This window comes from Rousettus aegyptiacus, unplaced genomic scaffold, assembly GCF_014176215.1.
Source record: "Rousettus aegyptiacus isolate mRouAeg1 unplaced genomic scaffold, mRouAeg1.p scaffold_m13_p_11, whole genome shotgun sequence".
Taxonomy (NCBI): domain Eukaryota; kingdom Metazoa; phylum Chordata; class Mammalia; order Chiroptera; family Pteropodidae; genus Rousettus; species Rousettus aegyptiacus.
In genome coordinates, this window is record NW_023416286.1 from 57,856,271 (window position 1) to 57,869,525 (window position 13,255).

The 13,255-nt window shown below is 38.3% G+C and overlaps 1 protein-coding gene across 28 annotated transcripts in view; it reads left to right on the forward strand.

Annotated features, from left to right (window-relative positions):
- The window catches only part of DOCK9 (dedicator of cytokinesis 9), a 236,178-nt gene that overhangs the window by 189,878 nt on the left and 33,045 nt on the right, over window positions 1-13,255 (forward strand). For 15 of the 28 annotated variants that reach the window (XM_036228837.1, XM_036228850.1, XM_036228841.1 and 12 more), the window contains exons 36-39: window positions 2,499-2,565; window positions 3,985-4,032; window positions 6,595-6,731; window positions 12,376-12,491. In XM_036228837.1, coding sequence (XP_036084730.1) covers window positions 2,499-2,565; window positions 3,985-4,032; window positions 6,595-6,731; window positions 12,376-12,491 — 368 coding nt within the window. Of the gene's footprint in view, window positions 1-2,498; window positions 2,566-3,984; window positions 4,033-6,594; window positions 6,732-7,263; window positions 7,308-12,375; window positions 12,492-13,255 lie in introns of all 28 variants that reach the window. The other 13 variants (XM_036228861.1, XM_036228844.1, XM_036228853.1 and 10 more) reach the window with 2 other exon arrangements.

The window sequence follows — 13,255 nt, forward strand, 5'->3', positions numbered from 1 at the left end:
CATCCAGTGGAAGGTATTTCTGCCTGAAAATAGTGGTTATTTTATATCAAGCTTCCATTTCAGCAGCAAAGCAGCCCAATCATATAATTCGGATGTCAGGAACAGCATTGCTATCCTTCAGGCGCTTCAGGACTGGGTTATTTTATTCTTCTGTCCATTCTTTACTTTAAAATAACTATTTGAAGAAGAACAAACAAACAAGATTTTTCTTGAATGATGACCAAATGCAAAAGCACTAGGCAATTATTCTATTTCGGGTTATAAAGTCGAAATTCTTTCCATTAAGTCAAAAGTTCTAAACGACATTATGGTAGTGAGTTTTAGGTTTTATTATAATCCTGTTTTTTCTTTGTCGAGTTTTTTTTTTTAATATTTTAGTTTTTAAGTAATAAATATGATCTATAACTAAAAAATAACTGCTTTTTAAAGATAAATACCAGATATTTTGCATCCAAGTGAAAGTTTTCCTTTAAAGTCAGCCCTTTGGAAGGCCATGCACATACTTCAAAAATGCAACAACCTCTTTACAACAATTTCGGAATACCCTTTTTTTCAATTATCTTCAAGTTATTAATGTCTTTCTCTTATAATTAGAATTTTTTGGTGTGTCATGTTTCAGAGATCTTCACCTACACTCAGGGTTATAAAGATATCCTCCCATATTTTCTTTAAAAGCTATATTATTTAAATTTTCACATTTAAATTCTAACATCTACCTAGAATTGATTTTTGTGTATGTTATGGGGAGGGGGAGAAATTGCCTGCAGAGCAGTTTATCAGTCAGACAACCAAAATTAACTGTGCAACTCTGTAGCTACTCTTTCCTTTATCCCACATTTAAGGAGCACTTTCCACATGCTGGGCCCTCACTCTCTTGGTGCCTCTCCGTTGGCCAGCTGGTTCTGTCTGGTGTGTGCTGGGGTTGCCACAGATGTCTGCAACTTAACCTGCAGTGGCCCTTCAGCATTCACTTGGCTCCCTGGGTTCTCACCACACCAGGATGACCAGCCTCAAGTAACCAGAGTCTGTCCCTCTGGAATCTAAACTCAAAACCTCTGAAAAGTGGAATCTCCCTGCCCCACCCATGTTATTGGCTTAATAGGCCAAATGTGGCTTTTAAAATAAGGTGTACTTGATTTAACCCTCCGCTCCACTATGATTCTTTGGGCTGGTAATTGGGAGAAATAACTTTTTTTTTTAAAAAAAAAAAAAGTATTTATAAGAGTTTAGTTGAGCCAAAACTGACAAGAATTCCTAGGACGCAAGACCTGAAATGTTCCCTGGGAGAATTACTTAACTTCCCTGAGCCTTCTTTAGCTTCTCAGTAAATTGGAACCCTGCCTCTGATTACGGTGAGGATTTGATGACACGCTATATGTGACGTCGTGAGACCACCTGGCACAGATCCTGGGCATAACACATTCTTGAAATATATTCCACAACTTCCCCTGCCTGTCACTGTTCTTGACAAGTTCATGACCGTATCTCCACGAGCCATCAGCATCACTGCAGATACCCTCTCACTCACTTCAGCCCCCCAAATCAGTGACTTTTTCCTTGAGAGAAAACTTTTCACCTATTTCTCAGCCTCAATTTAAAATATTATAAATGCAAAAATGTTTATCAAATGATAAAGTTTTTGTGCAATTCTAAACGGTCAAGGATCATACACAGAAAATGCTTCTGTAAATGAATTTGTAGGATTTGCCTTAACTGCAAATATGCCAAGTCAGGCCTTCTTGATGAAGAACGGTGTGAGTTCTTAAGAGTACAGTGTATCATCGTGTTGGGAAACAAGAATTTGCATATATACGTGTTTGGAGGGCTATTTGACAGTATCCGTCAAAATTTTAAAGGTACATACCATTTGACGCAGCTATTTCACTTCTAAGAATTTGTTCTATAAATTTAGTTGGACAAGTATGCAAAGACCCATGTAAGAGAATGTTCATCAAAACATAATTTATAATAGCAAAAGATTAGGGGGAAAAAAACAAGTAAATGTCTATCAGTAAGAGACTGAAAACAGAGAGAGACCTAGACCATGTTGTTGAATTAAAACCCAAAGGGCAAAACAATGTATGCAGTATGCATGCTTCCATTTTAGCATGTGTGTGTTAAAAAGTTATTCTGTACATTTCAGAATTTTCACGAGATTCCCTACTGTAGTGGGTAAAGAGAGTCTGACGTTAGACTGTATGCCCACTTGTATTCTTTGAATGTTCTAGTCCACTTACAAGCGCATTATATATAAGTTAAATATTTTTATATAGCACTAGATGATGTGTGATGAAATTAAAGCTCAAGTGTTCAAATGTAACTTCTTCAAATAAGCCCCTTGGATTTGTTATCCAGGATAGCTTGGTCACTGTGATTTGTCCTCTGATCAGACATAAAAGGGGGCAGGGAGAGCTTAGAGGCCTGCACTCTGAGAGCTCGCCCCATCGCATAATGTACGGAATGCACATCATAATTCTGACCAAATGTTTACTTTCTAGATGCTTTGTTTACGTATTGGAACAAGGCTTCAACATCTGAACTTATGGATTTCTTTACAATATCTGAGTGAGTAGTTTTGTTTTTGCCTATTGCCTCTTGCTTTTTTTGCTGGCTAATTAAGAGATGTGAAGAATACTGAGTAGTGGAACCAGGAAGGCAGGATATTCACATGCACACTTACTTCTCACGCTCTTCCCCCTGAACTGACCCCAGCACCTGCTCTCAGGAGCTCATGACTCAGTGGGCAGTGACCAACCTTAAATTACTAGATATAAAGCTACTTATAGTTATTATTTACCCAATTATTATAGATAAGAGGTCACTGCTTATGCTTATAAGCCATTTTAATAAAATAATAATTGGGTGGGTGTTATATTTCTAAGTTGAACCTAACTTAATCAAGCAGGTGCAGAAACAGACAGAAATTGCTATAATTTTATAAAATATAATATAGTAAGTAGGGTAAAATCTTACGTATTGTATATATTATCTCTTCAGTTTAGGTTTCTGATTTCCTTTAAACTCTTCGCTTCTATAAATACAAATCCACAATTTCTTATGCAAAACTGCTGGGGCCAGTTCATTTTCCCATTCCCAAATTTTTTGGATTTTGAAAAATTTACATATAGAGTATATTCCATAATACCCCAATAGGGTCTCAGGCAATACTCCACAGTCAAAAACACTGTTTCTTAAGTAAAAAGTTATTTCTGCAATACTATGATTGTTCACAATAATTGGGTAAATCATAACTATAAGTAGCTTTATATCTATTAGCCAGGTTATGATTTGTTGTTCAGTGTATTTGTACAAACTCAGGTGAAAACCTATGGTCTTCAGAGCTTTGTGCATTTTAGAATGATGCTGTTATTTTATAGTCTCATTATTGTTCTCTCTGCTGAATTAAAGTTGGGAGTTGTCACTTGGTAAAATAAGATTCAGCACTGGAAAAACTTACTGGACATTATTTAAACTGCCTCTTATTAAATACATGCTTTTAAAAACATCAGTGTTGTGGATATATTAAAACAAAACAAAAACTACATACTTGATGTCTGTTAGAGACCAGTCTGTTAAGCCAAAAGAGAGCGCTCCTTACATGGATCTGAATGAGGACAGATAAGCAACTCAGAACAGTGCAGCAGCGCGCATGGTTTCCATCGTGACTTCTAAGGCAAGCTGCCTGGAGCAAATATTGAAACTCTGAGTCAATGGACAATCCCAGGGGTCCCGGGCCATTCTTCTGTATGGCTTTAATGACCCAACACAGAACTGACAGTAGCACAATATGGGGCCTCCTTTGTAGGCTTGTGATTTTCTCTGGGTTCAGAGGGACCTTCCAGAGAATTTCTGAAAACCAGAAAGGGCTAGTGGTAGATGTAAGAGTTTATTGAATGTGTTTTTGTCAATGGGTTTAAATAAAACAACGTATTGAAAATAATTTTATCTTCTTGTTTTCCTGATCATCTTTCATCGTGTCTGCAGAGTCTGCTTGCACCAGTTCCAGTACATGGGGAAGCGATATATAGCCAGGTACTGTGGGGGGTTTAGTTTAAAGTGTTGTGTCATTTTCTGAATTACTTTCCTGTATTACTTGGATCTGAATGTGTGGTGATTGGCAGTTGGAATTCTCATAAACAGCCATGAAGACAGTTAGCAGGTCTCTGGAATGCTACCATAAAATCTGTTAGCATCTTTCGCCTACGTTCCTTCTGTCTTGTTTTATCTCATGCATACCTCTTGGAAAGATTTTCCTTTGTGGCCTGTTGCTGCATCTCTACCCTTCCTTCCAAATGCTTCCTCGAGTCCTGTTCGTTCTGTCTCTTCTTTCTCTACTCACTGTTCCTCACGATGTGTCTTCTGGCTCTCTCTCCTTCCTCAATTATTTCTCTTCCCCTGTTTCACTTTCAAAGGTTTACCCTTTCACCTCCCAACTACAAAAATACTAATTTCTCACCTAACCACTTTCCTTCTTTCTTAACAAAAGAATGTTTTCGATCCTTCTCAAATTTGTTTATATTTGCGCAAAACCTTCTCTAAAATCAAGCCTTTTCTCCTCTACTTCCAAATAAGCTATCCATGCCCTATGTTTTTATCTGACCAGAACTCCCCACTTCCCTAGCCCACAACATGCTTTTGGCTCTGCATTGAGCTGGAGGCGAGCTAGAAACTCATTGCTGATGGGCCCGCAAGCAGCTCCTTCTTCAAGGTCTTCCTCGGGCACATCTTGTCATGACCAAGTTCTTACTCCTCACTGTAGTCATTCAGCGTGTGTGTATTTGTTTTTTCCATGTTGTGTGTTCTGTAATGATGTATTAATGGGGTCCTGGTCTACATATCATATTTTTCTAATGTTATTGTTTTAAATAATTTAATTATAAGAAAACATTTATGTTTTAAGAAAAACTTTAAAGTTGAGTTCTAATTAAGATTTTTTACCTATAATTTTATTTTAGAACCATTAAATAGGAAAGAGATTTTTAATAGACTTTCTACTTAACCACGAAGTTTTTTTTAATGTTAACATTGTTCTTTTCTTGGGATATTTGAGAAATTTTCAGAATTAACATTTTATGTTAAATAAAAGTATGTTTTTTTCTTTTAAAATGAGCAAATTTAGAGAGACTAAATTATGCTTTCTTCCTTTTAATATTTTGCTTCTAATTGAAATTGGTGGCTCTTGAAGTTCTCTAATCTTAATTCTTTTATTTTTATTGTAACAGTTATTTTTACATTTGAGTTTTTTGAGTACAAAATGCAAGTATATACAAGATGTCTTTATACAGTGTAATTGCTTTGACTTTGTCTCGTGAGGATGGGCAAATAGTATATTTGCAACAGAAAGCACTAAACTGGGCTAAACTTCACACCCTTCTTGCAGTAACTGTCACCTACGTCACAAGTTGGCATTTGGAAAATGTTCTGCAAAATAGAATAAAATGCTTCAGAGCTGAACATGGTGAATATGGGAAGCTGAAGGTTTCTGCCCCCAATAAAGTAGTTTAAAATTGGGTTTTGTGAAAAAGTTAACGCTTTTTCAATGGCTATAAATTTAACTTAAATTTTTAAAGAAAATCTTCCAACTTCATAAGCACCGTGTATATATTTGTATATAAAAGTACACACTCTTTGACTGTCTTAAAAAGATGGGCAAAGGAAAGTGGAAGTGGAGGGTAGTGTGACTTTGTTACATGCACTGTGGAAAGACATGCCCTGCCGTATATAAAATTGTCGTGGTCTCTGCTGCATGTGAAAAAGATTCTGAACGATTTAAACGTCATTGGTGTTTGCCATCCACGGTGATCCAGTTTTATGAATACTGCGCCTTCTCATTGTGTCACTTTGAAATCACCCAGCAGCATGTTGCCCGATGATATTCCATGCATGCCCTGTTCTGTTCCACACAATAACACAATGAGGGAGACGGCTGGCTCTGGGACGGGAGACAGGTGTCCTTCCAGCACTGGCCTCATTTTTCATCTCTTCTGGTGATGGTACACAGTAGGAAGTTAGCTGTTTGATTGCTAACCCACATCACTTTTCTATTTCCTTTACTTGACTGCTGACAAGTTTAACAAAGTATATGGCTCTTCTCCTTCCTGCTTGGGTAAGAATAAAGGTTGTTAAAATCGAATCGCTTCATATAATCCCTCCCATGGCATGTTTGTGCTCTGTTTTTTCCAGTGCATTATTTTAATTTAAAAAATATTTTTTTACTCTTTACTAACATATATAATCCAAAAAGATTTGTGGTGTTTTGGCAGTTGTCAGAACACTAATCTTTAGCACCCCTTCGGACTGATGCTCAGTTTTTTTTTGAAGTAGCATCTCTAAAGTTTTTCCTAAAACTGAAAAGTTCTCTGCTTTGGCTTGGTTTTTGCTCCTACATCATTGTCAGGCGCTTTGCTGTGAACTCTGTGAGAGCTGCAGCCTGTGTGTCCGTGGCTCCGTACAGCCCCAGGCAGGCTTCGCTGTGCTTGGTCCTTGCGTGGCCAGTCTCTTTGTGCTTGTGTCCTGGCCTCACTAATGCTCCCCATCTCTCTGCAGTGTAACAAGTCTAACTTTTGCTTCTATCCCATTTCACTCATGTTGCAGGAACCAGGAAGGGTTGGGACCCATAGTTCATGATCGAAAATCTCAGACATTGCCTGTTTCCCATAACAGAACAGGAATGATGCATGCCAGATTGCAGCAGCTGGGCAGCCTGGATAACTCTCTCACTTTTAACCACAGTAAGTCCCATGACATACCATCGTAACAGCCAGCCATCTCATGTGACATCTCAGAGGGGAGAGCCCCAGGCCACACCGCACCACATTACCAACTTAACTTTTCTTCCAGCTCAAAACGAGTAGGACGAAGACCTCCTGGAGCAGTTCCCTTTTTTGGAGGAGAATGACATAATGTGGAACGTGGTCAACTACGGCCCAGACCTAAAAGTGCTAGGCCTTTTGCCCCAGCCCCTCTGCTCGGTATTTTCAAAACAAAATTTGGCACATTTCATAGCCAGACGTCCTTTGATATTTGGATTCATTGCCTATGGTCAACTGATCATTGATTTCCCCCCTGCAACTCTTGAGAACATCTGGGACAAACTCCTTGCACCCCGATCTCATGCGTGTAATTGATCAGGCATCCACATTCTGACATTCCGGCTCTAAATGTATGTTAATCCTTAAACTGCTGTGAAAACATAAAGCCCGTGAATCAATTTGCGAGGGTGTGGAAAAGCCAATAACAAAGTGACTTTTTCTGTGTTTTCAGTGTGAGAAAGATATCAAGTGTGCTTGGGATTTCTGTAGACAATGGTAAGATTTGGTCAGGGTGAAGTCTGCTTGCGAGGCTGCTTCACTTGCAAACCGAGACCTTCTGTTCATCTTGCCTTCCTAACTCTGGGGCTTTCTAACTTCACGGTAGAGATTCTGCCAAAATGTGGGTGCACATTTTTAATTGACTTTTTTCGGTCACCAGAGGGAATGTGGCATCATGTGCTGTTGCTAAAAATTTAAGTGTTTCATCTTATTAAGGATTTCTTAAAGCAAAAAACCTAAATGATATCAACCAGGCAGCACTTTGAAAACTAATGCGATCATTTATGATACTACCTTTTCTGTTAGTGGTGTGTTCTCTAATTGTTTCATCTTTTCTCTAAGCATGGCATAGCTAGTTATCATTCTATCTAGACAATTAGTTGTCCTTATTTTAAGTAATGTCTTCAGTACATAGTTATTAATATTTTCTCATCATTTCTAATCATGAGAACTCCATTCATTGTTATTTCCATGCCTCTTTCTTAATGCAGGCTAAGAGTAAAGACAATGTTCCCATTGCCTTAAACCGATAATATGTTGACCCTTGAAGAACATGAGCGTTAGGGGTGCCAAACACCTCACAGTCAAAAATCCACATATAACTTTTGACTCCCCCAAAACTTAACTACTAATAGCCTACTGTTGATGGGAAGCCTTACTGATAACATAAACAGTCAGTTAACGCATAATTTGTGTATTATGTGTATTATATACATACTGTATTCCTACGATAAGTTAGCTAGAGAAAAAATGTTATTGAGAAAATTATAAGGAAGAGAAAATACATTTACAGCGTTTATTGGGGGAAAAAACCCCACATGTAAGTGGACCCGTGAAATTCAAACCCAGTGGTGTTCAAGGGTCAGCTATAATTCAAAGTATGAAGGCTAAGGAATCCTAATACAGCAGCTTTCCACTCTTCCACCCCAACAGTATTAAATGTAATGGGTGCAGTCTCCCTCTATAAAGTTCTAGGCTTAGTTTAATCAGTATCATGTCAGTCTGCCGCACACTGGATCGGTAGCTTGCAAACGCTAGTTCTGAATTCTGTGCTTAGCTGCAGAGTGCACATCAATCAGTGGCACACCTGAGGCTATGGTGCTTGACTTTTCAATGTCTTGTCTATTGGGGCATTTCTGAGCTCTGCAGACAAGGGGTTGAAACCAACAAGGAGTTGTTGTTATTTTTAGTTTTCATTTCTTAGTCAGCAAACAGAAATTAAATTCCCACTACTTTGCAGGGCCTGCTGTGCTGCTTTAGCCCAGATAATTTATAACACAGGAACTACTTCGCTATCAGTTGAAGTAAATGCTTCAACTTTAAAGCATTAAAAAAAAAGGTCATAAGCAGACCAAGGCCTCACCTCTGAAAATAATCATTTAGAAAACACAGAAGACAAAAGAAAAATAAAATCAACGATCAGATGAATAACCTGAATCCACTAAGAAGTGCAGCAGCTCCTCCCACTGCAAATGGATTTTGCTGTGGTGGCTTGAACTGCAGGAGGGAGACAGCTGGCTGTGTTCTGCTGCCAGAAACCATGTTGCTAACATGGCTGATTTCCATTCTCTCTTCCTGCTACCCACGGAGAACCCCTTCCTTGCTTCTCTCCTTCGTCCTGGAGTTTTTGCTTTAGTCAGTTTTCAGTGACACTATCTTCAATCAGTTTCTCCTTCTGCCCTCCCAATAAATAGTGCATAACTGATTCTTTTAGCCTTCTCCTGTGTTCCTACAATTTTACTCAATCCAATTTGGTCCTGATGTCTCATAGTCCATGCATCTTCCCCTAGAACTCAGCCTTCATTTACATCTCTAATTCTGATTATATATTTGGGTGGCTTCAGTTCTTCCCTTCGTTAGCTTTTTGAGCTCCAAATCGTCAACTCGTCCCAAAACCACAGAGAAGGGAGTATATACTGTATGTATACATGTGTTTGTGTGTGAGCATGTATATGTACACACGTGATTTTTTACATCTGTACCAAGGCACTTAATGGGAAATTTATAGCCATATATCTCTTTAAAAAAATTCCTGCTTAACAGTGAATACAATACCTTCTGTTGGGCCAACCAATATGATGTAGATCCAATATGTGAAAAATCTGCTGGGATGCCAGAGTCTAAAATGGATTTATTTTAGCAAAGAATAACAATAGGAAGTGTTCCTGATACAGCTATGTTTTCATTTGCTCCTTTTCTGAGTGGGAAAGGCTTTGTAAGACTGCAGTTTGACCAGCAGGGAGCAGCAAAGGACTGTGAGAAACTTAATCCAATGAGAGCCAAGCTGTACCATCTCCATCTAATAGAAAATCAGAAAAAAACATCACGTGCACTATACATGTCACTGTAACAGGGATTTATTTTTACACTCAGATTTTAATATGAAATAATGAAAATGACAAATCCCGCTGTAGCCAATAGTTTTAACTATTTCAAAAACACACAAAGCATAGAGGTTTGTTGTTTGGGTCGTTGCCCAGGTATACGAAAAGTAAATGTTTACAACTTTAAGATATATACTTACTTCCTTAAAGTGCAATCATTGCGTATCAATAAAAGAGATTTGACCCAAATGACAAGTTAAAAGTGATAGCTGCATGCAGAATACCAGGTAGGAGAGAAGAACTAAGTGAAACATGTTTGCAAAGGACCCATTGGGGATGTGTCTGGGTCACTTAAGCATATGAGGAATTCTAAGAGAGGCTTGTAAAACCCCATCTAACTCCAGAATTCTTTGATATCTATGAATTACAAGTAAGAAAATAAATATAATTAAATTCCTTTACTCTCTCTGCATAATAGTGAATTAATTTGGAAAATGCAGAGGAAGTATAGATTCTCTGAAGTAAAATTAATATTTTTCAAAAGTTTTTTAAGCATGGATAATGTATCTTTAAAAATTGGTGAAATGGGCTTGGATGCTTTAAATGGCTATATCAAGATAGTAAATAAAATGTTGTAAAACCTCATTTCCTTGATTCTGAGACATGTCTCCTTGATTTAGAGATACAGTTTTGCACGTTTGCCAGTATTTCTAAAGTCAGGTAAATGCCGTGGAGACTCTTCATTGTGTGGGCCATCTCTTCTCCAGTGATCACCTGGACACTTTCAACCAATAAGTTATCTAGAAAGAGAAAAGGGACAATTCCATGCAGAGGAAGATATTGAGATAATCAGTAAAGCAAGTTGTGAGTTAGGATTTAACCCCGACTCTAAAACCTCTTCTGGGGTAAATGGCAGCCCTCAATAAAGGGTCCTTTTGACCTGTGTGATAGTTTTGGTTGGTCTAATAAAAGGTATAAGTTTTTCCCCCTTGCCTCGGTTTGTGGTCACTGTAACAATACTCATCAATCAGTTCGTTTTGCTCTTTCATTGTCTCTATCTTACCAAATAAACGTCACTGAATAAGGAATTGCCTTGGCTCACAGAGGTGATTCGGTGGATATTAGTACACACACAAAAGGCCATCTTTTTTTTCTCTGAGAGAGTTCTATCCAAAAAGCAGAAATAAAAAGAAACAGACTAGCATGGTGCCAGATGTGTTACGTAGCCTCGCTAAGGACACATTGACTCTGTCGCAGTGTGACAATAACGCAGTCCGCAAACACACAATTTCAGAACCACCTTTTTAACAGCAAAGCAAAATTGGATGACAACACATAATAGTGTTTTTATCATATTTTAAGAAGCAACTCAGTAGCTTTAAAAAGCTTTTTTTTGTAGTCTTTTAAAAGTTATTTCATAAACGACATTTATTAAAGTAAGAATAACATCATGCTAGGTACTTCATTTTATCCTAATAATAGGTAGTATGATGCAGTGATTTAGATAAGGAGTTTGGAGTGTAGTTCCTGTTTTTTCCCCACTTTTTGCCTCAAGAAAAAGCCCTAGGTTTTCTGCACTTCATTTTCCTGATCTGCGTATGCAATGTCCTCCTCTCTGGAGTATCAAGAAAATTACCTATACAGGAAGTGTTAATTTGTTTTGCTCCTTGGAGAAAGACATTATATGATGTTTTATTATATTGCCATCTTTCTTTGTAATCCAGATCAATACTGTAACATCTTTGCATCACTATACATATTTCTGCTAATACATACCATTTCATAATTTAATATCTCAAATTGTATGTCAACCCACATTTACATCAGTACTAAATTGATTTTACAGCCACGTACAGAAGATATCAGTTTGTATTTAAATTATGATTTTTCAAGTTCTTTTCTTTTCTTAAACATTTCTTTCAGACATTGGCTTTTGTGCTTTTTATTAAAGCAAGTAGAATATTATTAGCAGTACAGTCAACTCTTGATTATCATTCGTGATTCTAGCTGATAATACACATCTTTATACTATTGACTTAACACTTATATAGCATTCGCTATGTGCCAGGCAATATAATACTCAGTGAATTTAATACTCATCGCAACCCTTTGAAGTAGATACTATTATTACCCCCATTCTATAGATGAAGAAACTGAGGCATAAAGAGACCAAATAACTTGCCCAAGGTCACACAGCTAGTATGTGGCCAAGCTGGATTTCAGCGACCAGCACTCTGACTTCGGCTCAGTTCTTCACCCTTGTGCTGTGCTGCTGCCTCTGTCTGTGTAGGAAGCTTCGGAAATCTCAGCCTCCCTCATCCCTCACTGAGTAGTCCTAATGGCTCAATCAGTGGCACAACTCAGTGACTCCCATCCAGATGCCTTCCTGGTTCTCCCGTTTGCTGTGTGACTTAAGACAAGTTGTTAGCCTTTCTCTACCTCCATTTGCTTATCTGCAAAAAGGGTTTAATAATGTACATACTTCATAGGGCTGTTGAGGGAGTAAATGAGGTTGTGCATGTAAACTTCATGAATTATGGCTGGTACATAGCAAGTACACAATAAATTACCTCCTTTCTAGAGTCGAAAAAGTTATAATTAAATGGAACCCTTATTAACCACCCCCGTGCCAAAAATGTAAGCCTTCTATAAATAATCAGAAGTTGACTGTGACTCTGCTGTCCCAGCATCCCCTCTGTCTGCAGCCACCCGGCAGTGACCGTGTGTTGTACTTCATGCAGGTTATGGCTACTCAGATGCAGATGTTCTTCACCAGTCGTTACTTGAAGCCAACATCGCCACCGAGGTGTGCCTCACAGCACTGGACACTCTCTCTCTGTTCACACTGGCGTTTAAGGTTCGTATTAAACGACTGTTGATGGTTAGAGCTTTACCCTTTCAATTCTTCTTACTTACTTAGCTGAACCAGCAAGAACTTCTTGTGTTGTATTATTACTTCAGCAACTGTTTTGCCCCTCAAGGAAACCATTAATCTTTAAATTTCCTTAATGAAACTACTGCATTTAATGACTTAATTTTCTGAAACATTATAAAACTTAACTGGTCAGCATGTGCCACATGTGTGCAAATGGTGGAAACAGCCTCTGGTAATGGTTAACTCTTGGCTGGAGGAAAGCACTTACTTGGGGAACAAGCCTTTGCTTTACCCTTGAGGATGATAAATATAGGAACCTCATCAGGCATTTCTGCCTCTGCTATCTTTAAACATGTTCAAATGTGGTAGCAATTGAAATTATATATTTGTCCTTAAGTTCAGAACAGTAGTGGTGACACTTTCTTCTATTCTCTGCCTGAGCCCCAGCTTGTGAATGAGCAGGATACCCTGGAGCTACAAGACAGGCTTGGACCTGGCGTGATGATTGGGGATAAGGGCACCTGCGGCACGGTGTGGTCTGGGAGCACCATGTGAATAGTGATAACTTCCTTATTAAGCCACCTCCAGTTTTTGCCTGGACCTCTGAAAATGGCTTCCTTCATATTATGGAAGAGTATTGGTCGAGGAAGGGTTCCTGGATCTCCGATATTTGCCACCAAATTGATTCTGACTCTTGAGAGAGAGAAACAACATTTGATAAACTGATTGTAATATTTATTAGCCGA